This window comes from Cygnus olor, chromosome 24 (genome assembly GCF_009769625.2).
Source record: "Cygnus olor isolate bCygOlo1 chromosome 24, bCygOlo1.pri.v2, whole genome shotgun sequence".
Lineage (NCBI taxonomy): Eukaryota > Metazoa > Chordata > Aves > Anseriformes > Anatidae > Cygnus > Cygnus olor.
In genome coordinates, this window is record NC_049192.1 from 4,857,582 (window position 1) to 4,874,553 (window position 16,972).

At 61.4% G+C, this 16,972-nt stretch overlaps 3 protein-coding genes across 3 annotated transcripts; 2 read left to right on the forward strand and 1 right to left on the reverse strand.

Annotated features, from left to right (window-relative positions):
* Positions 1-2,433: 2,433 nt before the first annotated feature.
* LOC121059330 lies at positions 2,434-3,750 on the forward strand. Its single transcript, XM_040536078.1, has 2 exons — positions 2,434-2,451; positions 2,767-3,750. The coding sequence occupies exons 1-2, from the start codon at positions 2,449-2,451 to the stop codon at positions 3,748-3,750; spliced, it is 987 nt and encodes a 328-aa protein (XP_040392012.1). The 5' UTR covers positions 2,434-2,448.
* Positions 3,751-4,437: 687 nt separating this feature from the next.
* On the reverse strand, positions 4,438-7,154 carry LOC121059331 (atrophin-1-like). The gene is made up of 2 exons (XM_040536079.1): positions 7,029-7,154; positions 4,438-5,549 (listed from the first exon to the last, which is right to left on the reverse strand). Exons 1-2 carry the CDS (start codon positions 7,126-7,128, stop codon positions 4,504-4,506), a joined length of 1,146 nt encoding a protein of 381 aa, XP_040392013.1. The 5' UTR covers positions 7,129-7,154; the 3' UTR covers positions 4,438-4,503.
* On the forward strand, positions 5,410-13,240 carry PTPN7 (protein tyrosine phosphatase non-receptor type 7). The gene is made up of 10 exons (XM_040536077.1): positions 5,410-5,549; positions 7,029-7,257; positions 7,396-7,579; positions 7,945-8,029; positions 8,360-8,436; positions 9,437-9,574; positions 10,262-10,372; positions 10,830-10,987; positions 11,555-11,668; positions 12,175-13,240. Exons 2-10 carry the CDS (start codon positions 7,127-7,129, stop codon positions 12,266-12,268), a joined length of 1,092 nt encoding a protein of 363 aa, XP_040392011.1. The 5' UTR covers positions 5,410-5,549; positions 7,029-7,126; the 3' UTR covers positions 12,269-13,240.
* The last annotated feature ends 3,732 nt before the right edge of the window (positions 13,241-16,972 follow it).

The following is a 16,972-nucleotide window of genomic DNA, read 5'->3' on the forward strand; positions in this document are numbered from 1 at the left end:
TCTCACACACGGTGCCAGGCCCCAGTCGGGCTTAACACACGCACTGCCCCGCTGCCAGCCCCCGGCTCGAGCCCTGGGCCCCAGCTTTTTGGTAGCTCTGGGTGATGGAGAGGCCTGCTGCCTGCTGCCGCAGCTCATCCAGTGCCATCAAGGCAAAGCTTTCAGGGGCAAAATGCCTGGGCTGCCCCAGGGGCTCTTGTGCCACCAGCAGCTGCCTTGATTTCTCCTCCAGGGCTGAAATCCCCGCGGCTCCATCCTCTGTTACCGGCCTGTGCCGTGCCTCCTGCAGCTAGGGACCCACCTTGGCCCCGACAGCGTAAGACAAGAACCTAAAAAGCTTGAATTTTTTTTGTTTTTCCTCCAGATCCAAGCACCTGTGGCTTCCAGCCTCAGCGAGCAGGGAGGAACCCCCGACACCGCCAGCTGTGCGCCGGGTGCTCCCATGGCTGCGTGGGTGCAGCAAGTCCGAGGGGACTGGGGGGTGCCTGCAGGGCACCCTCACGTCCTGAGGCCAGAAAACAGCACACGGAGCAGCTTTTGGGAGCAGGCAGGCCCACGTACTGGCACGCGTGCGTGGCCCTGCCGGAGGAGCTGTGCTCCGCGGTCGGTGCCTTCTCTGCATTGCTGCCCTCTGCCTGCACCAGCACACCCTCGGCGAGCTGGGAGAGTGCATCCACCGCTGCCAGCACGGGGCTCGGCTCCTGCAGGGACTCAGGGACCTCATCTGGGAGCAGATCGACGTGTTTCAGGGCACCACCAGCCCGGCTCGGGTGCTGGCACCCCAGCGCCAAAGTGCGGGATCGAGGACTGGAATTCAGGGAGTTGGTTTTGTTTGCATGTGCTCGTTTAGCTCACTTGGTCCTGGCTGTCTGGATGCAGATCCTGCCCGTAGGATGTGCCCTACAAGACGGGAGTGTCTCAGTGGGATTTGGGGCAAGGAGGGGAGCCTCCTGGGCTCCAGGTTGTGCCCAGCACCTCTGGGCCTGGCCCTGGGCACCGCTGACAAGAGCCTGGTTCCGTCCCCTCGTCCCCTCCCTGCAGGAACGTGCAGGCCTTGGGGAGCTGCCTCTGAGCCTCCTCCCCTCCAGGCTGAGCAGCCCCAGCTCTCTGAGTCTTTTATCCAAGCAAAGATGCTCCTCCAGCACTTTCGTGGCCTTTCAGTGGGCTCTCTCCTGTGCCCATGTCTCTGCTGTACTGGGGAGCCCAGAACTGGACCCAGCACCCCAGGTGCAGCCTCACCAGTGCTGACCTCCCCACACCCTAAAAGAGAACAAGAAAACAGCATGGAAAGATGTGGAAAACACGGCCTTAGTTAAAAAAATCCAACAAACCCTGGCTTTAAGGTTCGACCAAGAAAAGAGGAAGAGGCCACTGGGGCGAGCTGTGCAAGCATCTGCATGGAGGAGAGGTGCCTCCTGCCCAGCAGGAGCAGCTGGGAGCTGGAGGATCCCTGCTCTTGGGTCAGCCTCACCCCACGGCACCGGACTTTGGGACAAGCCCAGCTCACGGCCAGGACAACGCGACAAAGGCGGCCTCTGCTTGACTCGCTGCACCGATTTCTGCTCCGCACGTTGGCTGCCAGGAGGATATTTTTAACCGCCCCTGGTTTACTCTCTCCTCTCTAGCTGTTATCGCAGGCTGGGAGAGGATCTGTGAGCTCTTTGTGAAGAGCTCGCTGCCGATCCCAGGCCAGATAAAGCCGTGGAAAGCCGGCTCTGCCCCCCCTGAGCCCAGCGGCGCGTGGGCGCGGGCCGTCTCGCAGCAAAAAATGGAAGTGACTGCTTTCTAACCGCTTCCTTTCTTTCTGGGTCTCTCTCTCCCTCCTGCCCCTCCTGACAAGTTCGTTTCCTGTTATTGATAACGGCCCCTGCACCCGGCGAGAGGTCACCATGCTCTGTGCACCCCCCCCCCCCCCCGCAGCAGCAGAAACCCACAGCCCAGGGCAGGAGGAGGCAGCGTGGGGAGCAGCCCCCGGCCGGGCTCGTGCCAAGGTCACCGAGGGGCGCAGGTGCCCGGATCTGAGCACTGCAGGACTTTTAGATTGCTCTGCGCCTTCCTTCAAGGGGCACTGCTTTGTCCCACGTGCTCTGGGGATGGAGAGTCGCGGGTTTTTTTTTTCTTGTTTTGGGAGTTTTCTTCCTTCCCACGCACCTCGCGGTGTTTTGCAGGCTGTTGCTGTGGGCTAGAGCCTCCTGAGAAGATGTGTGGGCATCGTGGCCTCGGGCAAGCTGCTGCTGGTTGCCTCTGGGCCAAGCCTCCTGTGAGGGGCAGGCAGCTCGCTCCCTGGGGGAAACCGAGGCACGAGAAGGCAAAAAAAAATGACCCCCAGTCCAAAGCTAGGAGCTGCTGTTTTTATGGTGTATGAGGGTGGGGCCAGAGGATGCTTGGGGCACAAAATGACCCCGTGCAAGTGGAGTTTGAAAATGCCTCCAAAAGCACTGGGAGGCAATGGTGAGAGCTTGGGGAGGGGAATAAAGCACGCTGTTACAAAGCACCTTCACACCAGGAGGACACTTTCCTGGGGGCCGCTCCTGTGCCCACGCAGCCCCCCGTGGCACTGGCTCTGGGTCTGCTGGGGCTTGTGGTCCGCCTGCTTTGCCTCTGCCTGCACGCAAAGCTGGAGCCAAGCTCAGCTTGTTCACAAGAGATGTAGGACAGCAGCTAACTCCACAAACAGAAAGTGGCTCTGCTCAGCAGTCATTCAAAGAAAAAACCCGGCTAGGCAACAAATCCAGGTGATAAACCATCCTCTTCCTTCTCCTTGAGGAGACGCAGCAGGCAGGGGCTGGCAAGTTCAGCAGCAGATGCCTTGAAAAAACTGAGCAGCGACTGATGAAGTGCTTCCAGCAGGAGCCGGGCAGCGGCAGGAGCAAACTCTGCACCGGCTGGCAGCAGAGCAAGGTCGTGCATCCATGCCTCCAGCCCTCCGTCCCCGGGAGCAGCTCCCTGGTGGGGGGATGCCGAGGGTCCCGGGCAGGGTTTGGGGCAGCTCCATGCCCCTCAGCCCCACCGGCAGCAAGAGGTTTGCACGCCGCCGTGCTGGGTGCCCGGGGCTGTCCTTGGGAATGCGCTCACGCAGAGGGAGCTGGAGCAGAGGGAGTTTTTTTTTTTTTTTTTTTTTTCCTCCAGGAAGAGCGAGCTGCAGAGGTGCTTCGGTCGGCTGCCGGGTGCTGGCTGGCCCCGGAGCAGTGGGTACGTGATGCTGAGCCCCCTGATGCTGGGCTCCGAGCTGGCTGTTTGCAGCTCCCATGCTGGCTCTGTGGGATGCTCGGGCTGATTGCACAGCCCTTCTCCTCGCCCCTGCTGGGAGCTGATCAGCCGCTGCTAACGGAGTCTGCTCCCAGGCGGCCGCTTCACCTTCAAGCCCATGAGCTGTGTTTAGGCGGCGAAGGAGGTGGGCAAATTTCCAAAGCCCTGCAGGACATCCTGAGCTCCCAGCAGTGTCAGCAGGAGCAGGACCAGCCCTGCCCGGGCCCTGGACCCGAAGATGATGGAGGCGCGGCGAGACGAGCCCCCGGTGCGGTAGGGCAGCGCTGGGGGGGGGGGGGTACGGCTGCGGGGCACCAGCTGCATTTTGGTGCTGGTGCTGTGCCTGCTCAGGTGGCTGTGGGGTCACACTGCTGCTTGGGGAGCGGGAGGAGAGGTGCTGGGGTGTGTGGGTCAGGGTGGGGTGGCTGGGAAAGGTTTGTGCTGGGGTCCGGAGGGCAGAAAGGGGAGCGAGGACTGTCTGGGCTCTTTGGGGGAGAATGACCCCCAGTCCAAAGCTAGGAGCTGCTCTTTTTACGGTGTATGAGGATGGGGCCAGAGGATGCTCGGGGCGCAAAATGATCCCGTGCAAGTGGAGTTTGAAAATGCAAGTGAAATCAGCAAGTGCCACTCAGGAATAAATCCGGGCATCCCTTCTCGAAGCACCAGCTCTGTAGATTTCCCATTTCCTGCTGGGCATGCTGAAAATAAAACCACTGCCATACAGCCCCTTGGAGGGCCTCCGAGGCTCTGCCACAGACCTCTCCGTTCCCTAACCCCCAGATCATGACCCGAATGCATTGGCACGGGTGTCCACAGACAGGGGACACCCGGGATCCCATGCCTGAGTGCCTCGTGTTGGGCCAGAGCAGTGGGTGATGCGGTAACACCCCGGACCCTTTGGGTCTGCGCCTCCATCACCGGTCCTCATCACTGGTCCCCATCACCAGTCCCCATTACCATCTCGGAACCCCTCCAGCCAAGTTCCTGCATCCCACACGGGGCAGGGAGCAATCCCTCAGTCTGTCCTCGGGCCTGACCCAGAGTCCAGCCCAAGCCTGCTGGGCTCCTGGGACCTGCTCACGAGACACAGACATTGGTGGCCTTGTCTGCAGGGCAGGCTGTGCTGCTGGCCGTGCCCAGGAGGCAGCTGTGGAGCTGGGCACTCCGATCTCCCAGCTCCAGTGAGAGCTGGAATCGCCCATGGTCCACTCCACCCTCAGCGAAGGCGATGTATTTCACACCCCTTTGAGCTCCTCAGAACACACCAGCACACACAGAGGCACCTCTCCAGCACCACACGCCCGGGTCACGGCCATCAGCTGGGCTCGAGGTGGCCCCTGGCATCTCAAAAGAGCCCACAAGGCTGGCAAGCGGCGAAGGCATTTGGGCCACTGCGCCCGGCGCTGCCGGTGGGGAGCAGCGGGGCCGCTGCAGCGGGGTGGGGGCAGAAGAGGAAGGAAACGGGCCGAGCGGCGTCTGTGCGCACAGCCTGGGCCACGACAAACAGGAAGAGTGGCAGGGCTGCGGCAGGAGGCAGCGAGCTCCTGAGGGCATCGCAGGAAGGATGTGCAGCGGCCCAAGGGCAGGCAGACCTGTCCTACCTGAGCCCGACCCTCCGGGGACCTGCCTGCCCCGTTCCCTGCCCCGCTGGGGTGGTCCCAGCTGCAGAGGGGCTGCGGGTGGCACCCCCAGGTGGATCCTGGCCAGGTCACCCATGGCTGGGCACGGTGGGTGCGAGATGCTGCGCCCTGGCTGGGAACAGCACCGTGTGAGGGGATGCAGGCAGTGTGGCACGGGTGGGGGACCCGTCCTCAGTCCCCGCAGGGTGGCACGTGGCAGTGCCAAAATGCCACGTGAAGCCACGCTCAACCCTCTGCCAGCATCCCCATCCCCATGGCCAGGCTCCCACCCGTCTCTCCGTGTCCCCACAGCCGGCCCAGGCTGTGGCTGGGCGCAGAGGGCACCACGCGCCCCACGGGCCCTGGCGGAGACACCCCTGGGTGCACCCCAGGATTTGGGGGGAAGCGAGGCTGTGTCCACGGGCACACGACGGGGGTTTGCCGGTGGGGAGCGGGGCTGGGGCTGCAGGCAGCCCGGCGGAGCCGAGCTGCGGCGATGTGGCCGGTATGTGTGTGGGCGGCAGGCAGGGTGGGGGAGAAGGAGGGAGAGGAAGCGGCAGAGGCAGCAGCTCCTTTGATAAGCAGCTTCCTGAACACTTTCAAACCCTGGTGTTAGACCGACACGCGCGGTGCCTGCGGCCCTGTGCCGGCCCGGACGGAGCCCATGCCTCGGGGCAGCAGGTAGGCAGCCCCCAGCCCGCGGGCGCAGTGACGATGGTCCCGTGCCACCCTTCGGAGAGGGGACCCCCACAGGCAGCTCCAGGCCCTGGTGACTATGTGCCCTGGGCATGTGCTCGCCCGCAGGCAGTGCAGGTGCCCGGGGCAGGGTTGGGATGCCGGCGGGGAGGTGGGGATGCTCTCCGTGCAGGTGCCGCGAGCTGAGGCTCTTCCCAGGGTCCTGCTGCGTGCCAGGGGCTTGCTGGGGCATCTCCCAGGTGTTTCGTGGCTGGCGTGCAAGGGGCGGTGTTGGGGTCGCAGCCTGCTGCTCCCGGCTTGGAGGGGTGCCCGTGGCACTGGGGGCAGGTGCAGGATCCGCCGGGATCAGCCCATGGTGCCTCGGTTCCCGGGGAGCTCCTGCACCCCCGCAGCATGGGGCACAGGGATGGTGCATGTGACGGTGGTGGCACTGCCACCATGTGAACGCTCATCCCTCCAGGCCAGAAATGCTGCTGGGCAGTGGGGAGTCACAGGAGATAGCTCCTGCCCCGGCCACATTCCCAAAACTCGTGGCCGTGGCCATGCTGGGGTCCTCCCTGTCTTTGTACATCCGCAGGGGTCCCCAGGGTCTGGCTCTCCACAGGGACCCCCGTGAGCTGCTGGGGTATCTGGGACCCCGCTCTGTGCCCACTGCTCTGACCCTGCAGCATCCCCTGTCCCGTTGGGGCCATCTCCCCTCGCGGGGGAAGCGGGGGATGGCAGGAGGACCTCTGCCCGCTGCTGCCCGGCCATGACCCAACATCGCCCAAATCTCCCTGCCAGGGGCTGGTGCTGGTGGAGCCCCGGCACCCTCCTCCAGCTGGGCCACCCCAAAGCCTCTTGCTCAACCACCCGGATAAAACAGTTTCCTCTTGACAGCTGCTGAGCCCTGCGGGATGGAGGAGGCCATGCCGGGGCCATTCCCTTCCTCGCCAGAGCAGTGAGGCTGATCAGGGAGCCTGGCCCTGCACCCTGTGTCTCTGAGCATCCTCGCGATGCCTTCTGCTGCCCGACATCCCCTGGGGGCTTTTACCCCCCGAGGGCAGCCCATGAGCCCCCAGCCCTCCCCATCTCACCCACAGGCCCCAGCTCTCCTGCCTCCAAAGCAGCCGTGCTGGGGAGGTGCAAGCTCACCGGGGATGCGGAGGGCGGTCTGGGCTCCCCCAAAACCAGCCCATGTTGCGCAGCACAGGGTGTGGGCGTCCTCCTCTTGGTGCGAGCAGACGTCAGCTTACGCCATGCCCGGGCTCATCAGCGGGCACTGCAAAGCCTGCAGTGACCATGCCAGGATCTGTCCCCATGCCACCCACCCGGCCCCATGGGTGCTGGCAGAGGGGCCCACAGTGCCAGGGCAGCTGAGCACCCAAACCCCATCCCTTGCTCCGGCACAGCCCCATTCTGGACACCCCACCAAGGGGTTTGGCAGCCTCACTGCACCTCTCTCACCCGCCTTGTGTTTTCCAGCTGCTTCTCCTCTGATGGCTCCTTGAACCCTCGGGAGCTGAGGGCCGCCCGCTGCCACCCGCCGTGCTTCAGGTCGAGGGCTCCGTGGCTGCCGCAGCATGGTACAGACCTGCTTGGTGTGCTCCGGAGTTCATAAGGGCAGCCTGACCCCGCGGGCAGCCAGGGGGGACATGGAGAGGACGGAGAAGCCCAGCCCGTCCGCTAAGAAACACGTGCGGCTCCAGGAGAGGTGAGCACGGCCAGGCAGGATGATGCCCACAGCCCAAACCCCGCACTGCCCATCGTGGGCTCCCCAAAACCCCCTGCCCCTGCCCGGCCCCATTGCCTGTGCCACAGGGGGGTCAGCCGGGGACCCTTTGCCTCGCAGGAGGGGCTCCAACGTGTCGCTGATGCTGGACATGAGCTCGCTGGGCAGCGTGGAGCCCATCCAGCCCGTCTGCACGCCGCGGGACATCACGCTGCAGTTCCTGCGGACGTCCAGCCGCGTGCTGAGCAAGGAGGAGCTGCAGCAGCGCGCCCAGAGCCTGGCCCAGCTCCAGGAGGAGTTTTCAGTGAGATGCCCCCAGCCCCTCGCCCTCCTCGCGCTGGGATACTCGCGGTGGGGGGCTGGTGGGGTTTGGGAGCTTTCCCATGGGAGATGAAGGCTCTGAGCCCGGCAGCACCAGGGGCAGGGGATGTGGGAGGACACGTTGGGGCGGGACACGGTGCCAAGCTCTTCTCACAGCGTGGGGCTGTCTGTAAGGTGTCCCACCACAGCCGGGGTGAGGACGGGGCTCATCCCAGCAGCTGGGGTCTCTGGGGATGCCGACAGGTCCTGGGGCAGCGACCCATTGCCTGTGGGGCCAGCCCCGCCACACTGAGGGGACGCAAGCAGCATCGGGAGGCTTTTCCTCAAAATTGTTCTCCCCCCCTGCAGAAAATCCCACCCAACTTCGTCAGTCCGGAGGAGCTGGAGATCCCTGGACATGCCTCCAAGGACAGATACAAAACCATCCTCCCCAGTACGTGCCCCCCTTTGCCCCACGTCCGCCCAGGTGCCCTGAGCAGGGGGACGCGTGGCTGCACTCCCGGGTGGCCCCGGTGGCCCTGCTGTGCTTGTTCCCACCTCGGCTGTGCTGCAGGGGTCCGTGCCGTGCCGGGGGGCGGTTTGTGAGGATGCCTTGGGGTGTGCAGCACAAAACAGCCCAGCCTGGGATGCTCTCTGATGCCGTGGGGCCTTGCACATCCTGAGGGCACGTCGCTGGGGGTGTAAAGGCTGAGGACGTTATTGGAGGTGGTGTCAGTGGGAGGGAGATCACAGTCCCTGGGGGAATTCCTGCCTTGCCTTCCAGATCCCGAGAGCCGGGTCTGCCTCAGGAGGGCAGGGAACCAGGAGGAAGACAGCTACATAAATGCCAACTACATCACGGTGAGTGCCCGGCCTTGCTGGTCTCCCGTGTCCAGCTCGGCGTGTCGGGGTCGCCGCCTGTCGCACAGCACCCCGCAGCTGGGCACCGGGGTATGACCTCCCCAGCACCTCGCTCTCGACCCTTCCAGCATCTTCCCCTGCAAACAGCCCCCTCCTGGCTGCAGCCTCGTGTTGTGCAGGACCGTACGGCACCCCAAAACTGGCTCATGTCGGGCGGGTGCCGGATTTGCCTGGCTCCTCGGCTTCCTTCTGAGCGATTCTCATGTCAGCATCCTTCTCCCTGTGACCTGCCGGGGTGCTGGGAGGCAGAGGAGGGTGTGTGGATGATGAGAACAGCACGGGAAGGCAGGACTCAGGAAGGCAGCCCACAGAAGTGCCCTCTGGCAGGGCCGGCAGACGTGCTGGGAGGTGGTTTGGGGGCACACAGTGGACCTGGACTGCCTCCAGGACTCAAAACACCTCCAAGCTCTTCTATTTTCTTTGGATATTTTACACTGCTGGGAAGCAGCTGTGCAGGCAGGGGGTGCCTGGAGCAGGGGCAGGGCAGGAGCCTTTGCCAGCCTCCCCTCGAGGTGCCCCCCACAGCCTTGGGGGGAGGCAGCGCTGGTGGGGCCCAGCTGGGAGGACTCCAGGCCCTGTTCGGAGCGGGGTTTGATGCCTCCTGCTTTGCCCTTGGCAAAACGCCTTCCGTGCTGCTCGCTGAGCGAGCTCTGCCTCGCCAAGCGTCCGTCACGCTGGGTGCTGTCACCCCAAAACCTGGGGACGCTTGGAAGGAGAGCGGGTGCACGTGGCTCGCTGCCGGGCTTGGAGGATGGAGAGGATGCCCAGTAGCTCCTGGTCGGGTCCATGAAACGATTTCAAGGGCAGGTTTAGGAGGAAATAGCCGGTGTAGCTCAGCCTCTCACCTGTAGAGGAATTCCAGCACCACTGGCAGGGTCGGGACACAGACCCCCCTCGCACCCCAGGGCCCCCCATACCTGACGGCCCCTGTGCTTGGCAGGGCTACGCAGGGCGCCCCCGGGAGTACATTGCCACCCAGGGGCCCATGCCGAACACCGTGACCGACTTCTGGGAGATGGTGTGGCAGGAGGAAGCGCCCCTCATCGTCATGATAACCAAGCTGGAGGAGCGCAAAGAGGTACTGCCATCCCTCTCCTGGCCTCGGCACAGCACCCTGGCCTGGGGCAAGGGGTGGGGTGGGGGAATAACAACAGCCACTGGGCGGTGGGAGGCCAAAGGAGGCTCTGAGCACCCATTTGATTCCCTGCTTTGCTCCCAGAGGCTACCTCCCTGGAGGAGGAGATCCCCTGGGATGCAACCTTGGCCCCATGCGGCAACACCTCTCCCCCTCTGGTGGCCTCTCTTTCTCTGAGCACACTTTGCCAGCTGGATAATAGTATAAAGAGAATTAGGGCAACCCCTGGGAGCTCCCAGCTGTGGATCCAGGTGGGGATGGGAGCCAGCAGCGCCGTGCCCTGTGTGGTGGTGGCACTGTGCCTTGGCTGGGATCGCTGGATTTGGCATGGGGAAACTCCCCGGCTCTTTCCTGACCGATGCAGCATCCTTTATGGTGGCAGGACGTGTGTGGATGGGGATTGCCTTGCTGCCACAGGATCTGAAAGCCATAGGGAATGGCACAAGGAAAGGAGCAGAGGGAGAGGGATCTGTCCTATCAGTCCACCTCCACCTTTCCCGCACCCCCACACCTCCCCTTCCCAAAGGAAGGTGATGCCCCTTCCCAAAAGCACTGAGCAAAGGGCAGCTTAGACACCCAGTGGGGGCCCCAAGCACCTCTGCAGCCCCAAACCCTGCCGTATCCCTGCAGAAATGCGTCCACTACTGGCCTGAGAAGGAAGGCACCTACGGCCCATTCACCATCCGTGTGCAGGGGGTGAGCGAGTGCGTGGAGTACCTGGTCCGGGACCTCTCCATCCAGGTGAGTCTGAGCCCTGTCCTGGGGGCCAGCGGGGGACTCTGGCAATGTCCCCACACCCCCAGGCTCTCTAGCTTCTCTATCAGCCTGTCGCTCTTGGCACCATGCCTTAAGGCCTGTCGGTGCTCTGTGGTCACCCTAGGCTGGATTCAGGGGGGGTTGTGGCGACAGCACGGGGACGTGCTGCTTCTGCTCCCTGCCGGGGTCATGCCACATCTGGGGATGGAGGAGAGGTCCTGGGGCATGGCTGGCTCTCGCCCCAACAGGGCACTTGGACACCCAAAAGTGTCCCTGGCCCCAGGGTCGCTCCCAGAGGCTCAGGAGGAGAGGTGAGGAGAGCAGGTGAGGTGGGCACAGGCTGCCCAGCCCTGCTTGAGCACAGCTCCGCACCTCCCTCTGGCCCCGCACGGTGAGTCTGTGCTTCCACATCCTTATTTCTCTTCCTTCTGTGCTGGAAAAGCTGCAAGGTGAACGCCGCCAGGTCAAACACATCCTCTTCCCTTCCTGGCCGGACCAGCAGACACCCGAGTCAGCCAAGCCCCTGCTGCACTTGGTGTCCAAGGTGGAAGAGACGCTGCAGGCTGCGGCCAGCCCGGGGCCCATCATTGTGCACTGCAGGTAGCGCGTCCCCCTCGCCCCCGTATGTCCCCTGCCTTGGGGTCACCCCCACCCATGAACTGGTCCCATTGGGGTGCAGAAATTCCTGGCGTTCCCCGAGCAGATGCGTTCAAACTAACTCCTGCCCTGGCACTGGGATGGCAGCACTGGCACTGTGCACAGCGCCCAGTAAAAGGACCTGGTTTGTTCCCAGTTCTGTGGACACAGAGCAGGGAGCAGGGGAGCTCTGCAGGGCTAGGATCCAGCCACCAGACCCGTGGCAGCCCCCCTGGAGGAGGTGGCCTTTGAACGTTTTCCACAGTCCCTGCACCATGCAGGGACAGAGGCACAGGCTGGTTTTGGGCTCCCAGAGAGGGCTCGGCTGGGCTGGGCACCACGACAAGACCCCCTTGCAGTGGTGCCAGCCTGAATCTGGTGGTGCCTGGCTAAGAATGCTGGTCTTACACCCGGGACTGGGACCCTAAATAAATCAGGGAATAAATCAGGGCAGCACACCAGTCAGGGATTGCATCCAGCTTGGACAGAGCAGTGCTGTGGGTGCTCAGCACAGCCATGTCCATCCTGCAGCGCAGGCATCGGCCGGACGGGCTGCTTCATCGCCACCAGGATCGGGTGCCAGCAGCTGAAGGACACAGGAGAGGTGGACATCCTGGGCATCGTGTGCCACCTCCGCATTGACAGGTCGGTGCTCGGGGCAGGCTGCCCCTCGCGGGGTGCTGCTGGGTGCCGAGCCTGGGAGGAGGGATAGGGGGGAGCGTGGGGACGGGCAAAGCAAAAAGGTGTGGAGGATGAATTTTGATGGAAACTGGGTTTCTGAAAGATGGAGATGTGGCAGCAGCAAAGAGTGCCCATGGGCTGGTTCTGCTGTCAGGGTTACGGTAGCTCTGGGGAACTGAGGACACGAGGGAGAGCGGCCCCAAACCTGGCAGCTGGCGCGCTCCTTCCAGCCCAGCCACTGAACTCAGAACCGCGCTGATTTGCTGCCTTTAGAGAGAAGCAGTGGTAGGATTACCACCCAAACCGCTGCTGATCTGCATTTTGAACAGCCCAGCAATGCTGCTGAGCCCAGGCACCCTTTGAGGAGCTCCGGGGCTGTTTTGGGTGCACCCGGCCAGGGTGGGTGACGCAGGAACGTCCGTGTGCCGAAAGCTTTGGCGATGTCAGCGGCTCCTGCCCTTCCCTTGCAGGGGCGGGATGATCCAGACGAGCGAGCAGTACCAGTTCCTCCATCACACTCTAGCTCTGTACGCTTCCCAGCTGCCGGAGGAGGGAGGCCGCTAGCACTGGGCTCCACTGCTGCCCGGCCTCGCTCCGACCTCCCCGGTGCCAGCCTCGGGGCTGCCTCCACTGAGCCCGCTCCTCCTCTGCCCGGCCACGCAGCACGGTGTGGGGAAGCCTCCCTGGAGAACCACGGCTGAGAAAACCCATCGGGATCATGGCATCGTGACCCCGGGGACAAGAAAAACTTCGGGAGGGTGTTGCCCAGGGGATGCAGGGGGTGCTCAGGGTGCCTGCTGCTGGCACAAGGCGGATCCCACCCGTGGAAAGAAGCTTTGCCTTTTTAAATTGTTTTCTCCTCAACCAGAAGAGCAAACCGTGCAGAGGATCTGAAGGCTACGGTTTGCCTTGTAGCCGCCCAGAAATCTGCATCCTGCTAGATGTGGAGCCGGCACTGTTACAGGGAAATAACCGGAGCCTCTCCGGGCTGCGCATCGCCCACGGGCAGAGGCTGCCCCGTGCGGGGCCGGGCTTGCTCCAAACACTCCTCAATGCTCTTCTGGCTAGAGATCCACCCTGACAAATAAGACACACCTCGGTACTAAGAAGGTGTCCTCCTAAAGACCCACCTTGACAATTTGGTGCCAAAGGCACACTGGCGGTTGCCGCCATTACGTGGCTTGCTTTCCTCTCTGCCCTCAGCCATCGCCTTCTCTCCAGCCCTAAAGTAGAGGAGACTCCCGAGTGTGTCTGCTGTCCTACCAGCAACCTGCTCCCCACGGCCACCCAGCCTTTTGTTACATGAGGGTTGGGGCTTCGTGTTCTCATTTTTTTAATTTTTTTTTTTGTTGGAATCAGAGCAAAATAATACACAGGGTTTGGTTTTGTTCATTTTGTTGTTGTTGTTGTTGTTGGAATCAGAGCAAAATAATAGCCAGGTTTAGTTTTTATTTTATTTTTTTCACTGATAAATTCAGTGAAACATTTTAGTGCAAAGAATGGAAATGGAAATATTCCATAAAATATTTTAAATCTATTCCATTCTGGTTTTCAGCTGGTGAGCTTCACACATCCTTCTGAGGACTTTTTGCTGAATAAAAGCAGTAAGTGAGCGAGTGAAGCAGCCTTGTCCAGGAATGGGGAGTGAGCAGAATCCAGCTTTTTCTGCCTAATCTCACCGGTTATAAGTACCAAACTCGGTGGTCCTTACCAGTCGTTCTCATGTACAAACTCTCCAGGTGGAGCATTCACCAGGGCACCTGCTATAGCGCAACAAAGCTACGGCGAAGCATCTGCCCACCATGGGGGACAAATCCTTTTGGAGAAATGTCTCAGAGTGAATGGAAGAGTGACCGTGAGAGTCCCCCTGCTAACACAGCCTCCCCACAGCCCCGGGAACAACCCCGGTGCTGGCCCCACAGCAGGAAAACCCCGTGTCTGCAGGTGCAGGGCCATCCTTCCACCACGGTGTCTGGATGCTCCGGCCAAGGAATTGCCCCGTGCTGGCTGCCAGCTCAGACCTTCGTGGCTCCCCGTGTGGGTGAGCCTGCCTGGATGGGTGCTGCAGGGGTACCCCGCTCTCTGCAGGGCTCCCACCCTCCGCCAGGCTCTTGGAGAGCCCACAAAGCCCCCACGAGTCTCTGGGAGAGCAAAGCTCAAAATCCCCGGCTCAGGATTTTGCCTTCTCAGTTAATTGGGGAACCCTTTAACATCACGCTGCTGCCCCTCTTAAGCTGCCAGTGGAAGTTTTGAGCTCGGCTGATCCAGGTTTTATCCAGCTGGCCCACAGCATCCTCATTTCAAGTCTTTCATCCCCATGTTGTGTCCAGCAGGGGAGCTCAAGCAGCCTGCGAGCAGCACCATGGCAGGGGCTCTCCCTGCGCGTGCATCTTTCCTCTGCACCTTTTCTCTGCACCTTTCCTCACGCTTGCAGATGGATTTCAGGAGGAGAGCCGCCAGGGCAGGCGTGCAGCAGGGGCTGGGACCAGTTGCAGGGGGATGCTGTCAGCCCCTCTCGCATTTCCTATCGGTGCTGGGAGTTTTGCCAGCTGAGCTCTCTGATGCAGATTATAATCAGTTAAGCAGTTTTCCTGCCTTCCAATCTCAATTCTACCAGATCTATCTGTACAAGACACTTATCAGGCTGTTACCACGCACTATCTGGGTATCTCCCCATCCTCCCTGTATTTATTCCCTGAGGCTCATTGTTCCTCGGGGCCATGCTGGGCTATTGCCTGTGTTATTGCCAAACCCCTTTCCAGGGCTCCTGCAATGGCAGGGGCAAAGCCATGGGCTTGGTCTGGCCTGGCTGTGTCAGGCTGACAGCAGTGGCCTGGGAAACTGCTTCGCCCTGGCCATAAAGACCACGGGGTGCCCAGCATGCAAACAAAAGGAATTACACCGTGCAGAAGAACCGTGTTCTGTGTCCTGGGCTGATACCAAGCCCCTGAGCTTTCGGCAGGGCTGAGATTGCTGCTGTTCCTCATTCCTCTCCCTTAAATTGTAGACATGGACCCAGCTGCCTTCTTCCTTCACATGTGTTCCTTGCTTTGCTGTGTGATCAGGCAGGGAGCTGCGGTTCTGGGGGCTCTGGGCTGCAGACTCCCACAGACCACATCCCCAAAAGGCCAGGTCCCCACCAGGGCTCAGGAAAGGTCCTTTCACCACGTGTCTGTCCTTTTAACTTGGGATTTCCCAGGCTGGTAAGCCGTTTCCTACCCTTGTGGGAGCATACCCAGCTGGAGGCTGCCTAGGAGGGGAGAAAAAAAACGTGGTGGCCACGTCATGCACACCACCAGGGCGGCACACACAGGCGCTGCTGGTGGCAAGGAGATCCTGGGTGCTCCGAATTCACTGCAGCTGATGGAGGGTGCCAGTGGAGCCCCCATCTTGGAACAAGAGGACCTTGGTGTAGGATGAGCCAAAATCAAGTGTTTTGCATGCTCGGTAACAAGTCTCCTGCCAGACGAGCAATGGAACTGCGGAGAAGTCTCCCATCAGCAACCTTGTGGGCTCCAAGTAGTCAACGACCAAGCCCCTGGTCAGGAAGGAGAAATGTTGAGGAAGGCTTTGACACCCCAAGGGAGAAATGTTGAGGCAGGCTCTGACACCCTGAGGGCAGCTCTGGGGCTCCAGGAGCTCACAGAGGCCCCAGGATCTCAGACAGGACCAGCAGCAGTGGCACCAAAGGGGACGAGGTCCACCAGCAGCACCACCAGAGGGATGGGTTGACCTGGTGGCTGGGAGCACTGGGGACACTGGTGTAGGAGAGACATCTGCTCCTGCTGCCCTTTGTTAACCCAGCAGTTAATCAGCGTGGTGGGGAACGCAGAGAACCAGCCCTCCATCACCCCACGTCTACAGGGGCACAGCCCTGACAGTTTCATTCCTTTAAATAACTTTGTTGAGCAACCACGCTGAAACCTTCCATGAATTTCAGGTATGTTCTTGGACCTGGAGAGGTCCCAGAGCTGTGCTGGCTCGCACCCGAGCTGCTCCATCCCGTCCCCACTCCTGGCACGCCGAGCACGTGGTGGCACCAGGGGACAGCGCTGTGGGGACGGGTCCGGCTCGTGCAGCCCACGGTGCTCAGCCCACGGTGCTCAGCCCACACCCCCTCCACAAGGAGAGGAGCTGGGATCCCCAAATTTTGCCAGCTGGAAATCACTGGCATCCCCGAATTTGTTGGTGCTACTGCGAGACCCTGCCCTTATATCGGGGATAAAGGAAACGGGGGTGGGTGGAGGGGGGCGGTGCATGAAGAGGGTGTTTTTTTTGCTCTATTTCTCGTGTCTCTCCCGGTGTGGGGACGGACTCGCCCAGGTCCTGTCTCTGCTGTGAGCTCTGTTTTAAACAAAGCATGGGTTTGACAAAGTTTCTCCAGCAGGGAGTGAAGCACAAGGCCTGCTATCAGGAGGCAGTCTCTGCTAACAGCCGAGTGCTGCGGGCGTTTTGGGTGGGAAGCCCCAAACCGGCGGAGGGACATTCCCCGGGCTGAAACCTGTTAAAAAACATCTTCAGGCAGAAATTACACACAAAAACTGGGGGACGCTGAATTTTTCACCGGCATGAGGAGCTGCACTGGAGTAATTACAGAAAGCAACGCTACTGCTGCTTCCTTAGGGCCTCCCTTCAGAGCACGGGGATCTTCAGCAGGCTGCAGCATCCCCGGAAACAAAATGGTTTCTGTCTGAAAACCAAAAAAAAAAAAAAAAAAAAAAAAAGAGCTGCAAAAAAGCAGCTGCCCAGTGACTTACAACACATAATGGAAACTGATTCGCACCCTTGATTGTCACGGGCTCCGGGTTGCCCGCTGTGAGGCAGGTCCCACCACAGCTCAGTTTTGCATTTTCTGGCCAAGGAGCCGCACGTGGGGGTCCCGCGGGGTCCGTGCTGGGGTGGGCTTGGTCGGGAGCTCTCCTTGGCCATGCAACCCCCTCAGCAAAAACGTTTGTGGTGCCGATTCACCTCCTCCTTGAAATTCACCTGGGAGCTGCTGCTCATCGCTTCTGAGCCTGCTGACAGCGCCTCGGTAACGCCTTTCCCCCTGCGATGGGGGAAAAATGCCTTTCGGGGTTAGGGCTAAATGTGGGAAGGTGTTGAAGGTCTCATCCTTAGGGTCTGGTTCAAACCCAGCCTGGGTGGAACTGAGCCTCGCCGGCAGCGTGCTGCCCCGGCCCTCAGCATCCACGCAGAAGGGCAAAGCCAAGCAAAGCCTCACCATCCCGAGTACCTGGGGCTCGGGAGCAGCTGAATTTCCCCTTTAAC

What these genes read in the sequence shown, in the direction of transcription:
- LOC121059331 (XM_040536079.1), bottom strand. Translation starts at nt 7,128, where the DNA reads ATGCTGCGGCAGCCACGGAGCCCTCGACCTGAAGCACGGCGGGTGGCA. An exon ending in AGCCATCAGAGGAGAAGCAG is followed by an intron (nt 5,550 to 7,028) that starts CTGGAAAACACA and finishes GGGGCTGCCTAC; the next exon opens with CTGCTGCCCCGAGGCATGGG.
- PTPN7 (XM_040536077.1), top strand. Translation starts at nt 7,127, where the DNA reads ATGGTACAGACCTGCTTGGTGTGCTCCGGAGTTCATAAGGGCAGCCTG. An exon ending in TAAATGCCAACTACATCACG is followed by an intron (nt 8,437 to 9,436) that starts GTGAGTGCCCGG and finishes TGTGCTTGGCAG; the next exon opens with GGCTACGCAGGGCGCCCCCG. An exon ending in AGCTGGAGGAGCGCAAAGAG is followed by an intron (nt 9,575 to 10,261) that starts GTACTGCCATCC and finishes GTATCCCTGCAG; the next exon opens with AAATGCGTCCACTACTGGCC.